The sequence below is a fragment of the Anguilla anguilla genome, chromosome 3, assembly GCF_013347855.1.
Source record: "Anguilla anguilla isolate fAngAng1 chromosome 3, fAngAng1.pri, whole genome shotgun sequence".
NCBI lineage: Eukaryota > Metazoa > Chordata > Actinopteri > Anguilliformes > Anguillidae > Anguilla > Anguilla anguilla.
The window spans coordinates 656969-676940 of record NC_049203.1 but is presented as its reverse complement, the minus strand read 5'-3'; the positions used below and the strand labels follow the sequence as shown (position 1 = coordinate 676940).

Genomic DNA, 19972 nt, shown 5'->3' with positions numbered 1-19972 from the left:
ACGTCACCGAGGAGCCAATGGGAAAACGGAGCGTTTCTACCGTAAAACACGAGCCTCCAGAGGTGCAGGTCTGTAAAGGCTGACGTCAGGAATGACTTGGCGCTTCGCTTGGCCTTAAGCCCGCCTCTTCTGTGACATCACTCTCTCAGAGTGACCAACAGGCACAGCCCTGGAAAAAACCCAAATCCTTCTTTTACACTGAATAGTGTACCCCACCGCACCTGCAGGACCGGCAGGAGGACCAGCAGTCTCCAGATACGGTTACCGTGCATGAGGAAAGTCCCCGGTCACACATTAAAATTAGAAATGAGTCTGAGTCATGGGGTCCCGTACAATGGAGCCCCCTGCCCCCCCCCCCCCCAGCCCCCCAGCCGAGCCACGCCCACCCATGACCGCAGCTGCCCACTTCCAGGAATCTTATATCACCCGCCAGCTTTATTTATTTAATCAACCCCCCCCCCGGCATATGGCTGATCCCTCTGGAATGAACGCCGTTCACTTCCCCCTAAAAGGGCTCCCCCATCCCTGGGGAGCATGAATATGCAAGGGGGGGGGGGGGGGTGTGAGAGAGAGAGGTTCTGATCAATCACGGTCTCTCTCTCTAACCTCTCTCTCTCTCTCACACACACACACACACACAGACACACATACACTGTCCCTCCCTCACTCTCCTCCCTCTCTCTCTTTCTCCCCCCTCCCTCCCCCCCTCCCTCTCCCTCTTAAACCCCCGCCCTGGTGACAGGCAGAAAATCAGACGGTGCCAGACGCAGTACCGACGCCTCGCAGTACAGACGCTTCCTCGCCTCCCAGGCTCACCGCACGCAGCTCTAAGGTAAGGAAACGCGTGTGCTGCTCGAAACGCCTGTGCTGCTCGAAACGCGTGTGCTGCTCGAAACGCTTGTGCTGCTCGACACGCGTGTGCTGCTCGAAACGCCTGTGCTGCTCGAAACGCCTGTGCTGCTGGGCCGTCCCGCTCTGGGGCTCCCCTGCCCGCTGTGCTAACGGGGCACCCACACCCCTCTTTGGGGAACAGGGGCCCGACGACAGCAGGCTGTCAGAACAGTGTAAAAACGAGGCTGTGATTTAGCCTGCAGTCCTCCTCTGACCGACAGCATCGGAGTCTTTGTCTGGTCTGGTCAGGGGCGGGGTGGATTGGAGTGGGGCGGTGTGGTGCGGGGTAAGGTGTGTGTGTTGGGGGGTTTAGAGTGGTGTGGTATGTGGTGTGGGGTGTGGGGTTTGAGGTATGGTGGTATGGGGTGGAGTGGGGTGTGGTGTGGTTTTTGTTGTGGGGTGTGGTTTTTGTTATGGGGTTTAGAGTGATGAGGTTTAAAGTGGTGTGGATCGGTGCAGTGTGGTTTTTGTTTTGGAGTGTGGTGTGGTTTTTGTGGGGTCAGACTGGTTATTTTTGGGGCGTTCAGAGTGGTGTGTCGATCGGTGATCTCAGTCGAGCAGGCTGGCCTGCCTGCTGTCTTTAGACACAGGGGCGTGGAGCTGGGTGTGCTAGAGCCGGGCTGAAACACTACAGGAGTCTGGCTGTTTGACCAGGGCTGTGTGAGAAACACAGTGAAGCTGCGTGCCGAGGAGTCTGGGAAATGTAGTTTGGTTTCTGCTCAGAGGTGTGAGAGGCACGCTCTGCTGTCTGGACTCTCTCTGTCACCTGAGACTGCAAAGGAAAGAGAGGGAGGCATAGATAGAGGAAGAGAAAGAAAAGGGAGAGAGAGGGAGTGAGAGAGTGAGAGTGAGAGAGGAAGAGATACAAAGAGGGAGAGAGATACAGAGAGGGGGGAGTGAGAAAGAGAGAGAGAGGGAGAGATTGAGGGATGGAGAAATGGAGAGAGCGAGGCAGAGAGGACGGAAGTGTTGATGAACTGGGAGAACAAAGAAAGGAGGCCCAGGATGGAGGACTGGGGGCAGCGGGGGGGCACAGGGGCAGATGGACGGACGGTCAGCACAGACAGACAGGGGCGGGGCCCCAGCTGGGTGGGGAAAGGAAGGGAGGGTGGGGTGCACGAGACCTCGCTCTCAGTCTCGAGGGTGCTGGGAGGGGCCGGATGGTCCAAAGGGCCGTGCTGACCACGCTGCTCAGTGGGGGGGGGGGGGGGGGGGTCCCTGTACAGCACCCGCCGTCGTTTTACTGTCCCACAGAGGAACAGGGTGAATCCAGGAGATTTCATTCTCTGAGTATTTTATTCTTACCCCCCCCCCCCCCCTTCTTTCACAGCCAACATGTCCGATAAGCCAGACCTCGCTGAGATCGCCTGCTTCGACAAGACCAAGCTGAAGAAGACCGTGACAGAAGTGAAGAACCCCCTGCCCACCAAAGAGAGTGAGTCCCCCCCATCCGTCTGTCTGTCTGTCTGTGCGTCTGTCTGTCGGACAGTCAGTACCCGGTCTGTCTGTCTGTCTGTCTGTCTGTCTGTGCGTCTTTCTGTCTGTCTGTCTGTCTAAGAGATTGAGGGCCACGCCTCTCCGGCTGTCTCTCCGTTTGTTGAAGCCTGAATTTTGGGAATGTGCAGATTACAAGCCTCGCCCAAGTGGGTCACTTTCAGCAGCTTTGTGTGTATGTGTGTGTGTGTGTGTGTGTGCGCGTGTGCGCGTGTGTATGTTTGTGTGTATGTGTGTGTGTGCGTGTTTCTGTGAGTGTCTGTGTGAGTGTGTGTGTGTTTGTGTAAGTGTGTGTGAATATGTGTGTGTGTGTGTGTGTGTAGGTGTGTTACGCCATAAAACATGTATACGCAGGTATGAGCAGAGGCAGATCACGGACATTGTTGGTATTGTATACATTTGATCAGGAAATGTCCAGCTGTTCATAGTTTGACCTTTAGGTAGTCTGTTCAATTGAGGTGTGTGAGAACATCTGCCCCACACACACACCCCCAGACCTGCCCCACACACACCCCTCCCCCCCAGACCTGCCCCGCAGACCCCGCCCCAGACCTGACACAGAGTCTCCAGTCTGTTTCCCATCAGCTTGTCCTGAGCGTTGAGCAGGTAAACTCGAGCACAAGGCTTCTTCACACATTCTGTCAGTTTAAATGACTGCTGAACAGAACCAACTGGTCACATTCACCTGAGAGTCAAAGTCTGGCCTCTATCGCTCCCCTTTACACTGGGCCCCTCTACCCCGGGCCCCTCTACCCCAGGCCCCTCTACCCTGCGTGCCTTTACCCCGGGTCTGATTTCTGGGTGATAGTCCAAGCTTGAGAGTTTGATCCCCAATTCTAAGGAGTTTCACTCTGAAAGCCTCCAAGACATTATTTAAAATAGCATTCATGCTAGCTTCCCTGTTCATGCTAGCACCAGCGTTCATGCTAGTGTCCCTGTTCATGCTAGCACCAGCGTTCATGCTAGTGTCCCTGTTCATGCTAGCACCAGCGTTCATGCTAGCGTCCCTGTTCATGCTAGCACCAGCGTTCATGCTAGCGTCCCTGTTCATGCTAGCACCAGCGTTCATGCTAGCGTCCCTGTTCATGCTAGCGTCTGCTATCCTGCACGGTCCTGAACTGGCAGAACACACTGCAGCACTTAGACCAGTTTAGCGCTAGGCATTCTGCACAGAGTAACGATAGGGGTGGATATGAAACAGGCAGAGGCACTCCAGTCAAATTAAATGTTTATCTGCGTGTTTTTCAGCCATTGAACAGGAGAGGAAATCCACGCCCTGAACTCCAGGAAGCAGAGAGAGGGGCACTATGGGCCGGTTTCACCACCAGTCACTGCTGTAGCTACTGTCCTGCTGTTTCTGTAAAGGGGGGGTGGGGGGGGGGGGGGGGGCACACGTCCCTTGGACCTGGTGTAGGATCATCCATGTTTATGGGGACCAATGAGGCCCCCGACTTTATACTTAATCACCGGGGATGGAGACATCACAGGTCGGGGGTGTTTGGGGAGGGGGGGGGAGGGTGATGGGCAGGTCTGGGTTTTTTTTGTTTTTTTACTAATGGTTATTCTTTTTTGCCTTTTGTCTATGAAAAACAAAGACAAAATGGGTCAGGCAAAAAAATAAATGTGGAAGTTTTCCTATAACGACCAGACTGGAGTGCGTTTTTCTGGGAGAGGGGCGTGATGTTCTGCACACCTGTACCAGCTGAATTCTGGGACTTTTCTGTAATAAAAAATAAAACCCTGCAAACAAGCTTCACTCTTTCACTTACATCCATGAGGAAGAACAGATTTCATGATCACCCGACTCCCGGTCATCAGGACCCTCACAGTGTGTTATTAGATTAGGGGATCAGGGCCCAGCTGGTGCTCGGGTTTGTGGTCCGAGACGGGGAGCAGAGCAGCCGTGCCGGGGAGAAGCAGACGGAGGAGTCTGAGCAGACATGATGCCCTGTGACTGCCCTGTGGATGGGCCTTTTAACGTGCATGATGCTTTCAAACAGAACTTCACACTCCTTCCTGCTGAACGTCCAAACCCGAGGACAAAACAAGAAATGCAGAATTCTCAGAGTTTAAAATGTCTTATGAAATGACGGCCACTGTTACTGCTTTAAAGGACAAACAGTCACAGTGTGTGGCTGGGGGGACTTGGTAGGGGTAGCAAAACAGCCCAGGGAGTCTCTTCACTGGAGACTGAAATTTTAAAGTTCCTATCACACACACACACACACACACACACACACACGCACGCACGCACGCACGCGACTCCTTCCTAAACTCTCAGATCTGACAGTTCTTTTTTCAGCGAGACAAGAGGCAAACGGAACAAGCGGAGCACCCTGATCTCTCTCTCGCCAGCAACACAGAATCACAAAGATCATCATTTCCACCCAGCGGAGACAGCACTCCGTGCGGACCTCATACACAAAGCAAAACTTCCACTGCAGCTCAGTTACCGTGGCAACAGAGTCTCAGGTTCCGAGCCTGCTGACTCATAGCCGCCTCTTTGAAAATCAACCAATCGGCTTTCAGAAGCCAGGAAATCAAGCCGCCGCTCTGTGTCAGCGCATGAGCACGTGCCGGTGGAGACGCATCGGCCATGCAGAGGCCAGTGAAAACAACGTGTTTTATTTTATTTATTTTATACTTCCCCCGTAAAGTGTCTTGGTGACATTCTGTTAAAAGCGCAATGAAAATAACATTGAAGTGTGTATAAAACCACAGCAAAAACACTCAAATTTATAACAGACAGCCATATTTTACAACTGTATCATTTTTGAAGCAATGACAATTACTGAATTTTTTGGGCAAACATTCAGTTTGACACACGTTGACCCATTTAAATTGGTTCTTTTTTTAAGTGTATGCACTGCTGTATTTTCAGAAATGTATTTAAGTTTTCTTTTGTTTGTTTTTTTTATTTACCTTAATGAAAGAGTCCGGAGTCGTGGCAGAATTTGAATTGGAGGCCAGGGAACGCACAGTTGTCCTCGGAGCGTGTCGCTGCTGTCGGTTCGTCAGTAGAGGGCGCTCTTTCCTCAAGACCGCATGCACTTCACAGTGGCAAGCCATAGGGGCGCTATACAGCAGTACTTGCGGATTCCGGAACACCTATGAAATGAACAGGGGCCTTAGCTCTTGCGTTCAGTGCTCACAGAAGTGGTAGTACATCTAATGATTGCATTTTATTAGCGACTCAGTTCACAGCATGTCCTGCACATCGTGGTCGCCCAAGCTGCACATGAACTTGGCAATCCGCTTACCTTCCTGGGCAAATGAATAAAAAATAAAAGGAACAAATAAAACTTTTTTTTTTTTTTTGCTTGATCGCATATTCAGGCTTGTGGCTAAAGTTGCATTTTTCCACAGTGCAATAAAATAACAGTAGGCTAATGTTACAGTAATAGCAAAAAACTAAAACGATCGTCAATATTTAATACGTTTTTGCTTATGTGATCAAGAACACCTGTGTATGTATAAAAATGTATCATTTTATGTAAAGAAGTTTCCGAAAAGAATACTTTTCTAGGGATAGCCAAAGGCTCGTGTTTTAAATTTAAATTACTCGACACCACCGACCATCATTTTATTATTCAATTATGAAAAGATGAGAGAAACTAGGCATATATTTCTAATTTCCAGTGGGAATGCTATGGGATGGCGGTGGGAAACGGTAATAATACTCAAGAAATATGCGCACAGAGAGGCGCACTTTAAAACCTCTCCTCTTTAATTCAATCCTTCGATCCCCACTATTTTCTTCAATTATCGCAGATGATGCAGGATGCTTTTTTTACATCTTCATTTTCACACTTGCTAATGAGCGCGCGAGAGGGCCCGCCTCGGCCGCCTTTCAAGTGCCCCCGCCTTGCCATCGTGGTTAATAATGCGGCTGGATCTCTGGCGTCGGTAGTCCTGCCACCCAGCCACAGCCCGTCTGGCGAACCTCGGTCACAAAGCCATGTCAATTTCCCCTCCTTTATCGGTTTATTCTCCCACTTATCTCTGCTATCACTGCGATTTGTGAATGCAGTCGCAAATCCCCGCGCGCGGTTATGGAAACGCGGGCTGCGTGATGTCTCTGTTATGGCCCCATTAATTATGGAATACAGAACAGTTTCGAACGAATAAACATACATGACGCTTTCATCGCTCAGATTTTACGTTTCCCAAAACGAACTCTTAAATAAAATAACAAATGAGTAAATTCTAAATCATAAATTGAAGAATCAATTTATAAATATCAAATAGCATTATTATTAGTATTGGCGATTTCCTTTTATAAGAAGCCGAATGCAAAGTATGTTCTCCATAGGCCTATATCGCCGGTCCATTCCAGAGCCAGAACGTACCTGTAGTCTAAGAGTCCGAATGACAAGTCGAAAATATCTTTGTAGAACTACAAGTTGAAAAAACAGGTAAATGTTTTCACTTAAATATCTAAAAAAAAACAAACAAACAAACAAAACAAAAAAACACTTTAACCAGCTGTATACACGTCGGGATATTTTATTTATGTTCTGAAACTTCGCATGCAGCTTGCTTTGAAAGTACCGCTGTAACGTGTTCACTCATTGTGCTCATCAACACGTATTTAACAAAACTTTTTTTTTCCAGATTAATTTTAAATACTTTTAGAAACATTAACTATGGTGTCTGTATGCATGTGAAGATTGGTGTAATATAAGTGGTAAATACTTTATTGCCTTTGATTTTATTTTCTCAAGTAGGTGTGGGCGGTGTAGTTTCTGTCGAAGCTAAATCTTGATGTGTGCTGATATTCAATTAGAAAGGATTATCCTCACCTGCGCGCCCCGCCATTGTCCCGGCGCGAGCAGCACTGTTCAGCTGAAGTACTCCTCCATTGTGGAAACATCAAATGATTTTTTTTAAAAAGGGGATCTGGGTGGTTTATGGGGTTCAACATACCACGGCTTAATTTGACATTCATGAATGTGTAATCCGTTGGTTTCAGCAGTTAATGTCTCCGTCAACTGCAGCATATACAACTGCATTCCTTATGCAAGATAGTTTACTGATAAATAGTCGCTAAAGGTAACACACCGTGAGGGCTTAAATACAACAGCCTAAATGACATTTTGCACAACGGCTTGTATTTTTGATGGGACTGCGGATAAAATGGATCAGCGGCTCATGTCTTGATCCGTCATCTGTCTTTGTAACTCTTTAGACGCCCAGCGTGAAATTGCTAACGTTCCTTTAATTAAGAGCAATCTGCATTCATTAAATCCTCACCCAAACTGCGACTCAAACACCTGGTGACAAGTTCTGCCCTGTTGTACTTCACCAGACAGAAGCCTAGACAAGTAAAAGTGATCGGAGTTAATACGCATCCCCTTATCTAAACAGTAAATTGAACGCGCAATATGTTATTCTACACCTCGTCGCGTATATATTAATCTAATAATTGAATTAACGAGAACCGTCTCGTGGTCATGTTCAGGACGCGCAATCGCATTGAAATCAATTAGGCCTATATTTAGTTAACCTAAAAAACTCGTGAAGGATTAAAAAAAAAAAATACAGACATAGCATTCACATAGGCGAATGCATATATTTCAACTGGATATTTGCTCCTAAGGAGCTCCAGACTATTTTCACACCGAATCCTTTCCCAGGACATCTTCTGCTATTCTTTTTCACGAAGCGCCGGTGTCGCCAATGTGTGACATGTTATTTGCATGACTCTTAGCGAACCGTGTAGAATGACTTTATGGCTTTTGTTTTCAGAATGAACCCCCGGGGAATTCGGGGTTATTTCCCCAAGAACGAAATTGCCTTCCACGCAGGAATGCCTTGATCCAAGTAAACGCTGGAGATTCCGCACACTTGCTCACTAGTTTAATGCATGTGTATGGCAGTATGAGTGGCGGCCACGCTGCAAGTGTAAACAGGAGTCAGAGATGAGGAGGAGATTAATTGTTTCCATCTAGCGCGCGTCCCCTGCCTCTCCTCTCTGTCGAATCTACAAAGAAAAGATCGTGTTGACAGAGTAACAATCAGCGTGGTGTACAAATGGAAATGATGTTCACTACAGGACACCTTGCTTTTCCCTAATGACACATCCTCAAAGCTTCACAATCCACACAGCAGAATACCTATCTGAACGACTACACACCTTACAGAACGCCAAGTGTACACTCATTAGCCAAACCTTAGAGCCATTCACAAAGCCACCAAATGGATTAACGTCCAGAAATGGCTGTCCATATTAACGCTGGAAGCTAATTACCATATAACCTTAACAGTGTTAAATGTACATATTAACTATCCGTTATTATAAAAAATAAAACAATACTAATTTTTTTTTTTTTTTAAACAACAACAACATTCAGTTAAGGCTATATGTCATTCATTAGGCAACGTGGGAAAACTCCAGACTGAACAACACCTGCAAAACGGGGAAAGAAAGAGGACCATTTAAAAAACAGTGTCAAAGCTTTGAAGTGCAGTTTTACGCTGGTATTTCCTACGTCTATAGAACACAGCAACCAATGACCCAGTGGTTACGGTTTCACAGTAAAATGTAAAAAGTAAAAAAAAGAAGGTCACCCACAGAAGATGAGGGTATAAATAGCATCTTAACAGTTTCTCCTCTGGGCTGCTTCTCCCCGTCGCTTCGTGTTTGTTCTCCACAGTTTCGCGGACTCCGGCTCAGGGATAACGGACAAAGTCGCTGCCATGGGCCCGTGCCAACTCTTTGCGTCTTTAATTACGTCCACGTTCTATCACATGCTCTCTACAACCGCTTGGTAAGTTGCAGTGACGTAAAAAATCCGAAATATTACCATTAATATTTATATTTGTGTTGTTTTTGTAAGATTGTGTTTGGAATATATGTGTCCCTAATGAAAATAAGTAACCAAAATGCAATTCATGTGCCATTTCTAGGTCTGTCAATAACTTCCTGATGACAGGACCAAAGGTAGGATATTTCCCCGAACGGCCTCGTTTTATTAATGTTGGCGCATGATGACATTGAGAACGCAGAGATGTGCGCATTACGAGAAAGTAGCAATATACGACATTAAATAATTTAATTAGCTGATGAGTACATAATATGTGCGTGTGCAGTGGCGTGAATGTAACGTAAATTTAAAAGATGGATTTATTTTCTCCAGGCCTACCTCATATACACGAGCAGCGTGCAGGCCGGCGCGCATAGCGGCATGCATGAGTGCAAACGGCAGTTCGAATGGGACAGGTGGAATTGTCCGGAGACCCCCCTGCAGCTGTCCACCCATAACGGACTCCGAGGCGGTAGGAGCGTTTTATTAATGTTCCTAAACATGCACAGTAAAATACCCGGTGTTAATTCAACTCTCACAGTGTTAATATCACCTCTAGCGGCGTTAAACTCTGAATAAATAACATTTGGCCCCACTCTGGAATGTGGGAGCTAATGTTATCTATTAATAGTTGAATTAATACTGGACATTTTACTTTGTCTACTTTAATCCAGTTTCTGAATTAAAGAAGACACAAAGTGAATTACGTATTGGTGCGACAGAATTAACCACGAATATGTTCTTCAGTATGTTCCTTTGCAGTAATGGTATATATCCAAATAGAATACACAGCGTTGGTGCTGGAGTCACATGCAACGTGTCTAGATATGTAGGATATTTATTATTTATTATTATTATTAACATGTCCATCTAAATAAATTTCTTTTTTGCATTTCAGCCACCAGAGAAACGTCTTTTGTCCACGCCATAAGCGCAGCCGGGGTGATGTACACTCTCACTAAGAATTGCAGCCTGGGGGACTTCCATAACTGCGGCTGCGACGATACGAAGGTTGGACAATCTGGTGAGAATACCATACAACACCATACAACACCATTATTCAAATTTTATTATTTAGTAGATTTTGATATGTTGTTTTATTAGATTTATGCAATCAATTTGATTTAACATTTTGTTTACTCAGATGAAATCAAATTGAAATAACGATAGCCTACACTTGAATTGCGCAATTGCGCGCAAGATTGTAATATTTTGCAAGTTTTTTAAAATATATTTCTGCGTGCAGGTGGAAGGGGGTGGATTTGGGGCGGCTGCAGCGATAACGTGGAATTTGGGGAAAAGGTTTCCAAAGAGTTTGTGGATGCCCTGGAGACAGGCCATGATTCACGAGCCGCAGTTAACCTGCATAACAACGAGGCTGGGAGACTGGTGAGTTCTGTACCAGTGTGCAGTATCCATATCCGTTAATTATTCAATTAAAAACCCGGCCCAGACTGATGTCCTTACTCGACAGAAACGCATATCTTATGGCACGGATCTACGGCATCGTTTCTGAACTCAGGATGAATTACGAAAAGTGTTGTGTAATTTCATCTGAAAATAATTTTTTCGGCTGTGAAATGACATTAACCATGTTGCTATTATCCTTTTTTTCATGTGAAGGCGATTAGGGACACGATGAAGCGATCCTGCAAGTGCCATGGGGTGTCTGGAAGCTGCAGCATCCAGACCTGCTGGCTGCAGCTCTCCGATTTTAGGGACGTCGGCAACTACCTGAAGGTGAAGCACGACCAGGCGCAGAAATTTGAGATTGACAAGCGGAGGATGCGCGCCGGGAACAGCGCGGATAGCAGAGGCGATGCGGTCAGCACCATCGCGCGGACAGAGCTGATCTATCTGGAGGACTCCCCGGATTACTGCAGGAGGAACGCGAGCCTGGGTCTGTACGGCACGGAGGGCAGGGAGTGTCTGCAAAGCGGGAAAAACCTGTCTCAGTGGGAGAGGAGGAGCTGTCGGAGGCTGTGCCACGACTGCGGCCTGAAAGTGGAGGAGAGGCGAACCGAAACCGTCAGCAGCTGCAACTGCAAATTCCACTGGTGTTGCACGGTCAAATGCGAAAAATGCACCCAGGTGGTGACGAAGCATTTTTGCGCTCGCAGGGACAGGAGCCGCAGGCCTGCAAACAGCACGCGGAGACGAAACCGCGTGCACGACGGCTGATGTTCCCAAACGCTCGAGACAGCAGACAATAAATCATGTACGTTGCCAACATTTGAAAAAATGTTTTCATGGCGTTTTCACAAACGCACTCCAGGATGCTGGAACCATGGATTCCTATAGACTCTGGGTTTACCATTTAAATATGCCACCATGCCTCTGTCTCATAACATTAAGTTAAATATGTATTTTCACAGTCTACTGAATGTTTTATTGTTCTTTATTCACTCCCAATGTTATGCACTTTTGGACTACAGTAACACGAACGATTATTCTTTGTAATGTATATGAATGCGTTTTTTACTTTTATCTGCACGAGCACGACCATGCACAAACTTCCTGCATGCTCACGTTCACTCTTCGATGGACTGTAAAATATAATTTATAAAAAGGCATCTTGTGAATGTTTTTGGTTTTATGTAGTGAACAGCTAGTATATATAAGTCATGAGATATCAGTTTAAATGCGACGGTCACATATATTTTTGTAATGTGAACTCCAGATTAAATGCTAAGAAATGAAAATCATCCTGGAATAGGTTATCTTTGTGTCATGTTTCCTTAAATACAGTCTCATTGGTTTATTAGTGTATTATTTTGCTGTAGCTTCTCAACAGGAAATCCGAATTAAACTAATTAATCTGGGCCATCGGTTTGTGTCTCCTGTTGATAGAACACAAACTGCGTACTGCTACCCTTTGAAGTTCACCGTAGGCGTTTCCTTGACTTTTCTCGCTGATGTTATCCAATGATCTTCCACGAATCCTCGAAACAAAAGGCAAGATACTCAGTCACTCCAAATAACGATCATATAAATTTGGCGAAAGTTTGAGCTTCACATCAGTTCCCAAAATTGTGGGTTCGTAGAATACGGAGGAAGATCTACAATGCGTTTCTGTTCGTTTCTTTGGCTCTTTGCATTTTGCAGTTATCATGCCGTTCTTCTCGGACACACATGGTAAGAATAATACGTGTTTGCTTATCTATGCGGTGGGTTAGGAACTGGCTTAAATTATTGAATTTATTTATTTATTTATTTGAAAGGGACAATGCACAGTTAGTAACTGCCCCAGAATTAGTTTGATTGCTAAATTCCATCTGTGGTCCCTTGGCAGTTAACTATCAGGTAAATTTACAAAAGAAAATATGCACAAGCAGCAATTTGCAATAAGAAAAATAAATAAAATTAAAAAAAATAGAAAAAATATATAATTGCAAAAACATAATTGTACTTTATTAAAACGTACTGTGCTCTTCTTTCTCTCTCTTCCTTTCAGGTCATTGAACAATTTTCTCATGACCGGACCAAAGGTAAAACGTACATTTTAACCTTATATTATCCCTACCGATGTTTATTATGTGGTCTGAATATGATTAAATTATTTACTATTTACTATCTACACAATATCTATTGAATCGTTTGGCTAAGATGCTCATTTAAGTTTTAACTCGAAACTGCACAACATTTCGCGAGTTTTTTTTAATTTTTTAATTTTTAAATCTAAACCAAACCATTTTCCCTTTTCCTCCAGGCATATCTTACTTATGCCAGTAGCGTGCACGCGGGAGCACAAAACGGCATCGACGAGTGCAAGCACCAGTTCGCGTGGGACAGGTGGAACTGCCCAGAGACCGCCCTCCCATTGTCCACTCATAAAGGACTACGACGCGGTAAGATTGCCTATACTTCTACATACGAACTTTCAAACGTCGGCGTCGTCAGATTCAGTTTGTTTAAATAGTTTGAAATCTTCATGTTCAACTGTGCCTTTCCTTTTGCAGCCACAAGAGAAACATCCTTCGTCCACGCGATCAGCGCCGCTGGGGTGATGTACTCTCTGACCAGAAACTGCAGCCTCGGTGCCTTGGACAGCTGTGGCTGTGACCAATCAAAAAACGGAAAAATTGGTAAGGGTGAATCTAGGACAGGTATTTACAGGTTTTATGATGGTCTTGGTCAAACTGGTGATAACATCCACAGTTGACAATATCTATCCCTCAAGTATACATGTTGGCGCATTGGAGATGGGCTTGTGAAATGATAGTTCAGTTCCTGACGTGTGTTGAGTGGACACATCCTGACCCGTTTCTCGTGTCTCTGTTGCAGGCGGTCGTGGGTGGTTGTGGGGTGGATGCAGCGACAACGTGGAATTCGGGGAGAAAATTTCTAAGAGCTACGTGGATGCGCTGGAGACTGGGCAGGACTCACGAGCTGCTGTCAACTTGCACAACAACGAGGCCGGTAGAAAGGTGACTGACTTTTATTTTACTTTCCTTTGACACGCATGCCTAAAAGACTGCAAGAAATAATTAAGCAGAGTGGCTGTCATTATTTTAACTGTATTCTTTCTTTACAGGCTGTGAAAGCGACTATGAAGCGAATTTGCAGGTGCCACGGCATGTCCGAGAGTTGCACGATCCAGACGTGCTGGCTGCAGCTCTCCGATTTCCGGGAAATCGGAAATTACCTGAAGGTGAAGCATGACCAGGCGCAGAAGCTGGAGATGGATAAGAGGCGGATGCGCGCCGGGAACAGCGCCGACAGCCGAGGGGCGATCGCGGATGCGTTCGGCACCATCGATGAGTCAGAACTGATCTATCTGGAGGACTCCCCGGATTACTGCAGGAGGAACGTGAGCCTGGGACTGCTGGGCACGGAAGGGCGGCAGTGCCTGCAGACCGGGGACGGGCTGTCCCAGTGGGAGAAGCGCAGCTGCCGCAGGCTCTGCCATGACTGCGGCCTGCGCGTAGAGGAGAGGCGAACGGAGACCGTGAGCAGCTGCAACTGCAAGTTCCACTGGTGCTGCACGGTCAAGTGCGAGAACTGCTCCCAGGTCACCGTCAAGCACGTGTGCGCGCGGAGAGACGGCGGGCAGGGGAAACACAGAAGGAAAGCGCGCGGACATAAATGATTTAAAGTTTAACTCGTTTAAGTTCACTCCAATGGCTGTGATAGTGGTTGAATTGTTTTATATTAGGTTAGATTTGATGTCATGCCACTGAATAGCAACTATTTGAGTACTGAACTTGTCAAAGTCGTTGCATTGTAACGAAAGTATTTCAGCTGATTTTGATGATGTCGAATCCTGTCTCTGCACTTTTACCTGTCTGTCATCTGTGTACAGACGTCAGATTATCTATTTATGTGTATGTCATTAATTTGAATAAATCTAATTAAGCAATGCTGTCGTTTTTCAATCTAGGATCACCCATAAATACTAGACTATTCATTTTATTATCGTTGAACTCATTTTATTATATTTCACGTTATGAAATATGAACTATAAACGTTATGAATTAGGATGCTTTATAATAAGAACAAGAGTATACTGGGGTCACCGCAAATTAAGAGGAACCTCTTCGCAAAATAAATATTAATATTAATATAATAGTCACGGGGAGAAAAGGCTCACGGCGATTCAGCACCGGGCGTTTAACTGTAATTTTACAGACTGTCGCACAACTTTATGCAGTGATTGGCCGAGAAGACAAGGCGCAAACTGCTATAAATAAATGGATACATGGAGGGATTAACGCGTGACATCTTGCACCTCGCCCTTGGGCGTGTAGCAGCGTTGATTTAGACGCGCTTTGAAGTACGGTTGGTGTTGATAGAATGTTTAAGTATTCAAAAGACACAAAGGTTCGAGCGTGAAAGGAAACGTACGTAGCTCATGTTTTTTTGGTGTTTGACATGTTAATCCCCTAAACCACTGCGCTAGCGTGGACAGTCGCACTTAGACAAGTCAACTCAACTGCATGACAATAAATCAAAGCACTCGTTGCATATTGGCTGTATTTACAAGTAAATATAGACTTGAAATACAAATCAGCACATGACTTTCTGATTTTATTACTAAAATTTTTCATGGATATCCAAGGTGCTGGAGCACAGCAAAAATTGTGTCAGTGTCCAAATGCTTACAGACTGCACTGTATAACCTTCCAAATGCTTACAGACTGCACTGCATAACCTTGTGTGTACTTCGATTTGTGATTTTTCATGCATATGAAAATGATTAAGCGTACCAGTAAACACTCTTAGGCCGATGAGCAAAAGGTTTCAAAGGCATGGAAGAGTATAAAACTTGTCAGAAAGAGGACGCAAGTCCACGCTGTCTCCTCAACCAGTGAGGAAAACGATGACAAAGGCAAAGAAGAACCCAGGTACCACAGTTACGGAGCGGTATAGAGCCATAACCTGAGGACTGAGACATGGCTGTCACACTAGCCAGGCTCTTCAGAACGGTGCGGGAGGAACGGGCGGACCGAGAGCGACCAGAACATTCCAGAATCTGGACTGGTGTCGCTGGTAGGACACTGCCGTTGTAGTGCTTAACCTGCATTGCTTCAGTGTATCTCCTGCTGTATAACTGGATACAATGTAAATGCCACGTAAAAGTTGTGTCGCTGCAAAAGTCGCTCTAGATAAAAGCGTCTGCTAAATGCCTGTGAAAGGTTCTCCATGGAGGATCCCACATTACAGGCAACAGTCTCTTCGCCAGGGGACACTGCACTCAGTACTAAGCATTATTTTTTAGAAATGTGTGTGTAATTTGAAAAAATGTGTTACTTTAGTTGCTTCCATTGAATATAATTTTCATGAGGGAAAATTACAATATTTCCTCATAATGATGGTACTTAATTTCTAGAGCATCTTTATCAAGGATGCTAATAACTGAATAAGTAACTAACTTTCTCTCTCACCCCCTTTCTTTCTCTGTAAGTCTGTGTGTGTGTGCGTGTGTGTGCGTGTGTCTGTGTGTGTGTGTGTCTGTGTGTCTGTGTGTGTGCGTGTGTGTGTGTCTGTGTGTGTGCGTGTGTGTGCGTGTGTGTGTGCGTGTGTGTGCGTGTGTGTGTGCGTGTGTGTCTGTCTGTGTGTCTGTGTGTGTGCGTGTGAGTGCGTGTGTCTGTGTGTGTGTGTCTGTCTGTGTGTCTGTGTGTGTGTGCGTGTGTGTCTGTCTGTGTGTCTGTGTGTGTGCGTGTGAAATCATTTCCTGTTTCCATGTTTTCTCTCTGTCAGAACTAGCAGAGCATACAAAGCCCCTGAATGAAAGCCGTCATCACAAAAGGGCCTCAGCCAATCAGGGAACAGAGGGAGATTTCCCATTAGAATCTATCTTTGTGGTGACAGCTTCCCCACTGAACTGGCCCCTCCCACGCATACACAGAGCCCCCACTCAGCCAGTCATAAATCTGTCAGCCACCCCCCCACCCCCCCACCCCCCCACCCCCCGTGCGGCGGAAGCTCCCTTAGGCCCCGCTTTGGGTCTCGGTTTTGGGCCCGTCCCCCTGTCGGGTCTGTTGATCATATCATGGAGAACGTTATTTCCTGTCTCACTGTTAGCCTTTTCCCGCTCGCATCCACAACACAAATAAAACAAGTTTGCCTAAATGGAGCTATGCAACATTCAATTCATTCAGCCAAGGAAAGCAGTGAAACTAGTTTATATGAAATGCTCATTTGAAGCCCAGATGTAGAGTGGGTAGAGGCTGGGACAGTGAAAGTTGACCATGGAGAGCAGTAGTGAGGCTGGTTTTCATTCTTCCCCTCTAACAAGAGCTGGTTTAGACCTGGGACAGCACAGCAGGTGAGTTACATCTCTGTCCAATCAGGAACATGAATCTGTGATCTATCAGATATAAAGGAAAGCCAGCAGCACTACCTGCCCCAGGGTCAGCTGTAAGGGGCTATGGTGACCTCAGGGCTGCAGTAGGGGGCTAAGGTCACACAGGTGATCGACATCAGTGGAAGGAAGGCATTTACGACAGATTCAACAGCCTGGATTCCCTCACGGAAACAAAACATACTGCAATACATTGTATTTATGTGCATCTTTTGGAAAAAATAAGGATAAATATATTTCATACCAATAAATCTGCAATATGGGGAAATGTGTGTCCTCCAGCAGTGCTGCACAGGGGGGAACAGTACGGCGGATTTGGGGTCCTCCTGTTTCCCAGGCTCCCCAGCTGGGTGCTGGTGAAAGCAGGGGTTCGATCGGCCGCTCGCTCACACCGCAATACGCTGCCCTGCCCCCGGCCTGAGGGGGCCTCCCGGGCACGTGCCCCCCCCCACCGCCCAGTGCCCCCCGCCCCCGCGCTCTTTCATATGGATGCCGCTCACTGTAATAGGCATGAAAGCCTCCAGGTCGTCTCTTTCAGGCGGGGGCTCTGGAGGTGAGCCTGTTTCTCTTTGAGCGGCTGAAAGTCTGTTTCCTTTACGTTTCCAGTCCCTGCTTCCCACGCGAGGAAGACGAGGAACGCACATCTAATACATCACCCCACCGAGCACATCCAGCACACATCCACAGCAGTGCCCTCACACATCTAATACATCACCCCACTGAGCACATCCAGCCCGCATCCACATCTAATACATCACCCCACCATTTTTCTATCCAGAAGCAAGCCCCACACTGTGTGATATAGCTTATTTTTGCAGGCCTCACTGCTTTAGAGAGTCTGTTTGACGGTGCTGTGAAATTGTGAAATAGGATGTTGTGTCTTACGAAATAATTGTTACATTGTGGCAGAAAGACGCTTGTGATAAAGAAGGACTTCAATTTGCCTGTTCTGTGTTCAGTGTCCTGTGTTCAGTGTCCTGTGTCCTGTGTTCAGTGTCCTGTGTTCTGTGTTCAGTGTTCAGTGTTCTGTGTTCAGTGTCCTGTGTTCAGTGTTCAGTGTTCTGTGTTCAGTGTTCTGTGTTCTGTGTTCAGTGTTCTGTGTTCAGTGTCCTGTGTTCTGTGTTCAGTGTCCTGTGTTCAGTGTCCTGTCCTGTGTTCAGTGTCCTGTGTCCTGTGTTCAGTGTTCTATGTCCTGTGTTCAGGGTCCTGTCCTGTGTTCAGTGTTCTATGTCCTGTGTTCAGTGTTCAGTGTTCTATGTCCTGTATTCAGTGTTCAGTGTTCAGTGTCCTGTGTTCAGTGTTCTGTGTCCTGTCCCCAGACAGGTGGGCTTTGAGGCCACGCCTGTCTCAGCAGGATTGGGGTTCCCGCCCGCAGGGGGGGCAGCTCATTTACAGCCCCCCCTGGGGGCGTGTCGCTGGACGGGGTGAGTGATGAGCACCCCCAGGTCCTTACGCATCGGTGCTAATTGCCTGGCCCAGCAGCAGGCCTGCGATCCTGCTCTATGGCGCCCCCCCTGTGGGCATAGACCTGCTACTGCAGGCAGTGCACAGCGGGGATCAGCACGGCTTCCTCACCCACAGGGGGCGCTATCCCCCTTCATTCCCCCCCCCCCCCCCGCTCTGTTTCCACACTTCATTCCCAGAGGGCCCACTGCTTTCTCACTGCTACTGTCATCTGGGGCACTGAGACGCCCCTTAAAACACACTTCAGAGCTTGAGTGACAACAAGCAGCGTGTGTTGGGGTTACAGTGAGCAGTGGTATACAGTATACACACTGTATGTACAGTATGCACGCTGTACACTGCAACCCAAACACACTGCAGTGTGTACACCACCGCACACTGCAACCCAAACACACTGCAGTGTGTACACCACCACACACTGCAACCCAAACACACTGCAGTGTGTATACCACCGCACACTGCAACCCAAACACACTGCAGTGTGTATACCACCGCACACTGCAACCCAAACACACTGCAGTGTGTATACCACCGCACACTGCAACCCAAACACACTGCAGCATGTATACCACTGCTCACTGCAACCCAAACACACTGCAGCGTGTATACCACCGCTCACTGCAACCCAAACACACTGCAGTGTGTATACACCGCACTCTGCAACCCAAACACACTGCAGTGTGTACACCACTGCTCACTGTAACCCAAACACACTGCAGTGTGTACACCACTGCTCACTGTAACCCAAACACACTGCAGTGTGTACACCACTGCTCACTGCTACCCAAACACACTGCAGTGTGTACACCACTGCTCACTGCAACCCAAACACACTGCAGTGTGTATACCATCGCACACTGCAACCCAAACACACTGCAGTGTGTATACCACTGCTCACTGCAACCCAAACACACAGCAGTGTGTACACCACACTGCAACCCAAACACACTGCAGTGTGTATACCACTGCTCACTGCAACTCAAACACACTGCAGCGTGTATACCACCGCTCACTGCACCCAAACACACTGCAGTGTGTATACCACCGCACACTGCAACCCAAACACACTGCAGTGTGTATACCACTGCTCACTGCAACCCAAACACACTGCAGCGTGTATACCACCGCTCACTGCAACCCAAACACACTGCAGTGTGTATACACCGCACTCTGCAACCCAAACACACTGCAGTGTGTACACCACTGCTCACTGTAACCCAAACACACTGCAGTGTGTACACCACTGCTCACTGTAACCCAAACACACTGCAGTGTGTACACCACTGCTCACTGCTACCCAAACACACTGCAGTGTGTACACCACTGCTCACTGCAACCCAAACACACTGCAGTGTGTATACCATCGCACACTGCAACCCAAACACACTGCAGTGTGTATACCACTGCTCACTGCAACCCAAACACACAGCAGTGTGTACACCACACTGCAACCCAAACACACTGCAGTGTGTATACCACTGCTCACTGCAACTCAAACACACTGCAGCGTGTA

The 19972-nt window shown here is 47.0% G+C and overlaps 3 protein-coding genes and 1 long non-coding RNA gene across 6 annotated transcripts in view; 3 read left to right on the top strand and 1 right to left on the bottom strand.

The window, feature by feature from the left end:
* The window catches only part of LOC118222501, a 40760-nt gene extending 35390 nt beyond the window's left edge, over nucleotides 1-5370 (bottom strand). Inside the window, exon 1 of the long non-coding RNA XR_004764292.1 lies at nucleotides 5308-5370. This is a non-coding gene — a long non-coding RNA (uncharacterized LOC118222501). The remainder of the gene's footprint in view (nucleotides 1-5307) is intronic.
* tmsb2 (thymosin beta 2) lies at nucleotides 709-3870 on the top strand. Its single transcript, XM_035408137.1, has 3 exons — nucleotides 709-832; nucleotides 2222-2326; nucleotides 3634-3870. Exons 2-3 carry the CDS (start codon nucleotides 2227-2229, stop codon nucleotides 3663-3665), a joined length of 132 nt encoding a protein of 43 aa, XP_035264028.1. The 5' UTR covers nucleotides 709-832; nucleotides 2222-2226; the 3' UTR covers nucleotides 3666-3870.
* A 1348-nt stretch (nucleotides 5371-6718) lies between the features above and the next one.
* On the top strand, nucleotides 6719-11955 carry LOC118222498 (protein Wnt-8a-like). 2 transcript variants are annotated; one of them, XM_035408133.1, is made up of 7 exons: nucleotides 6719-6800; nucleotides 9042-9155; nucleotides 9295-9328; nucleotides 9525-9663; nucleotides 10090-10215; nucleotides 10438-10580; nucleotides 10815-11955. In XM_035408133.1, exons 2-7 carry the CDS (start codon nucleotides 9085-9087, stop codon nucleotides 11370-11372), a joined length of 1071 nt encoding a protein of 356 aa, XP_035264024.1. In that variant the 5' UTR covers nucleotides 6719-6800; nucleotides 9042-9084; the 3' UTR covers nucleotides 11373-11955. The 2 variants fall into 2 exon arrangements, with proteins under 2 accessions (XP_035264024.1, XP_035264025.1); XM_035408134.1 differs by lacking the exon at nucleotides 6719-6800 and adding an exon at nucleotides 7883-8208.
* Nucleotides 11369-14280, top strand: LOC118222499 (protein Wnt-8-like). 2 transcript variants are annotated; one of them, XM_035408136.1, is made up of 6 exons: nucleotides 11369-11409; nucleotides 12646-12679; nucleotides 12901-13039; nucleotides 13151-13276; nucleotides 13476-13618; nucleotides 13726-14280. In XM_035408136.1, coding segments are annotated over exons 1-6 (999 nt in total). In that variant the 5' UTR covers nucleotides 11369-11407. The 2 variants fall into 2 exon arrangements, with proteins under 2 accessions (XP_035264027.1, XP_035264026.1); XM_035408135.1 differs by lacking the exon at nucleotides 11369-11409 and adding an exon at nucleotides 12239-12326.
* The last annotated feature ends 5692 nt before the right edge of the window (nucleotides 14281-19972 follow it).

Excerpts from the sequence above, each read along its gene's own strand:
- tmsb2 (XM_035408137.1), top strand. The coding sequence starts at position 2,227 with ATGTCCGATAAGCCAGACCTCGCTGAGATCGCCTGCTTCGACAAGACC. Across the intron at positions 2,327-3,633 it reads CCCCCTGCCCACCAAAGAGA|CCATTGAACAGGAGAGGAAA; the intron begins GTGAGTCCCCCC and ends CGTGTTTTTCAG.
- LOC118222498 (XM_035408133.1), top strand. The coding sequence starts at position 9,085 with ATGGGCCCGTGCCAACTCTTTGCGTCTTTAATTACGTCCACGTTCTAT. Across the intron at positions 9,329-9,524 it reads TCCTGATGACAGGACCAAAG|GCCTACCTCATATACACGAG; the intron begins GTAGGATATTTC and ends TATTTTCTCCAG. Across the intron at positions 9,664-10,089 it reads CCATAACGGACTCCGAGGCG|CCACCAGAGAAACGTCTTTT; the intron begins GTAGGAGCGTTT and ends TTTGCATTTCAG.
- LOC118222499 (XM_035408135.1), top strand. The coding sequence starts at position 12,256 with ATGCGTTTCTGTTCGTTTCTTTGGCTCTTTGCATTTTGCAGTTATCAT. Across the intron at positions 12,680-12,900 it reads TTCTCATGACCGGACCAAAG|GCATATCTTACTTATGCCAG; the intron begins GTAAAACGTACA and ends CTTTTCCTCCAG. Across the intron at positions 13,619-13,725 it reads ACAACGAGGCCGGTAGAAAG|GCTGTGAAAGCGACTATGAA; the intron begins GTGACTGACTTT and ends CTTTCTTTACAG.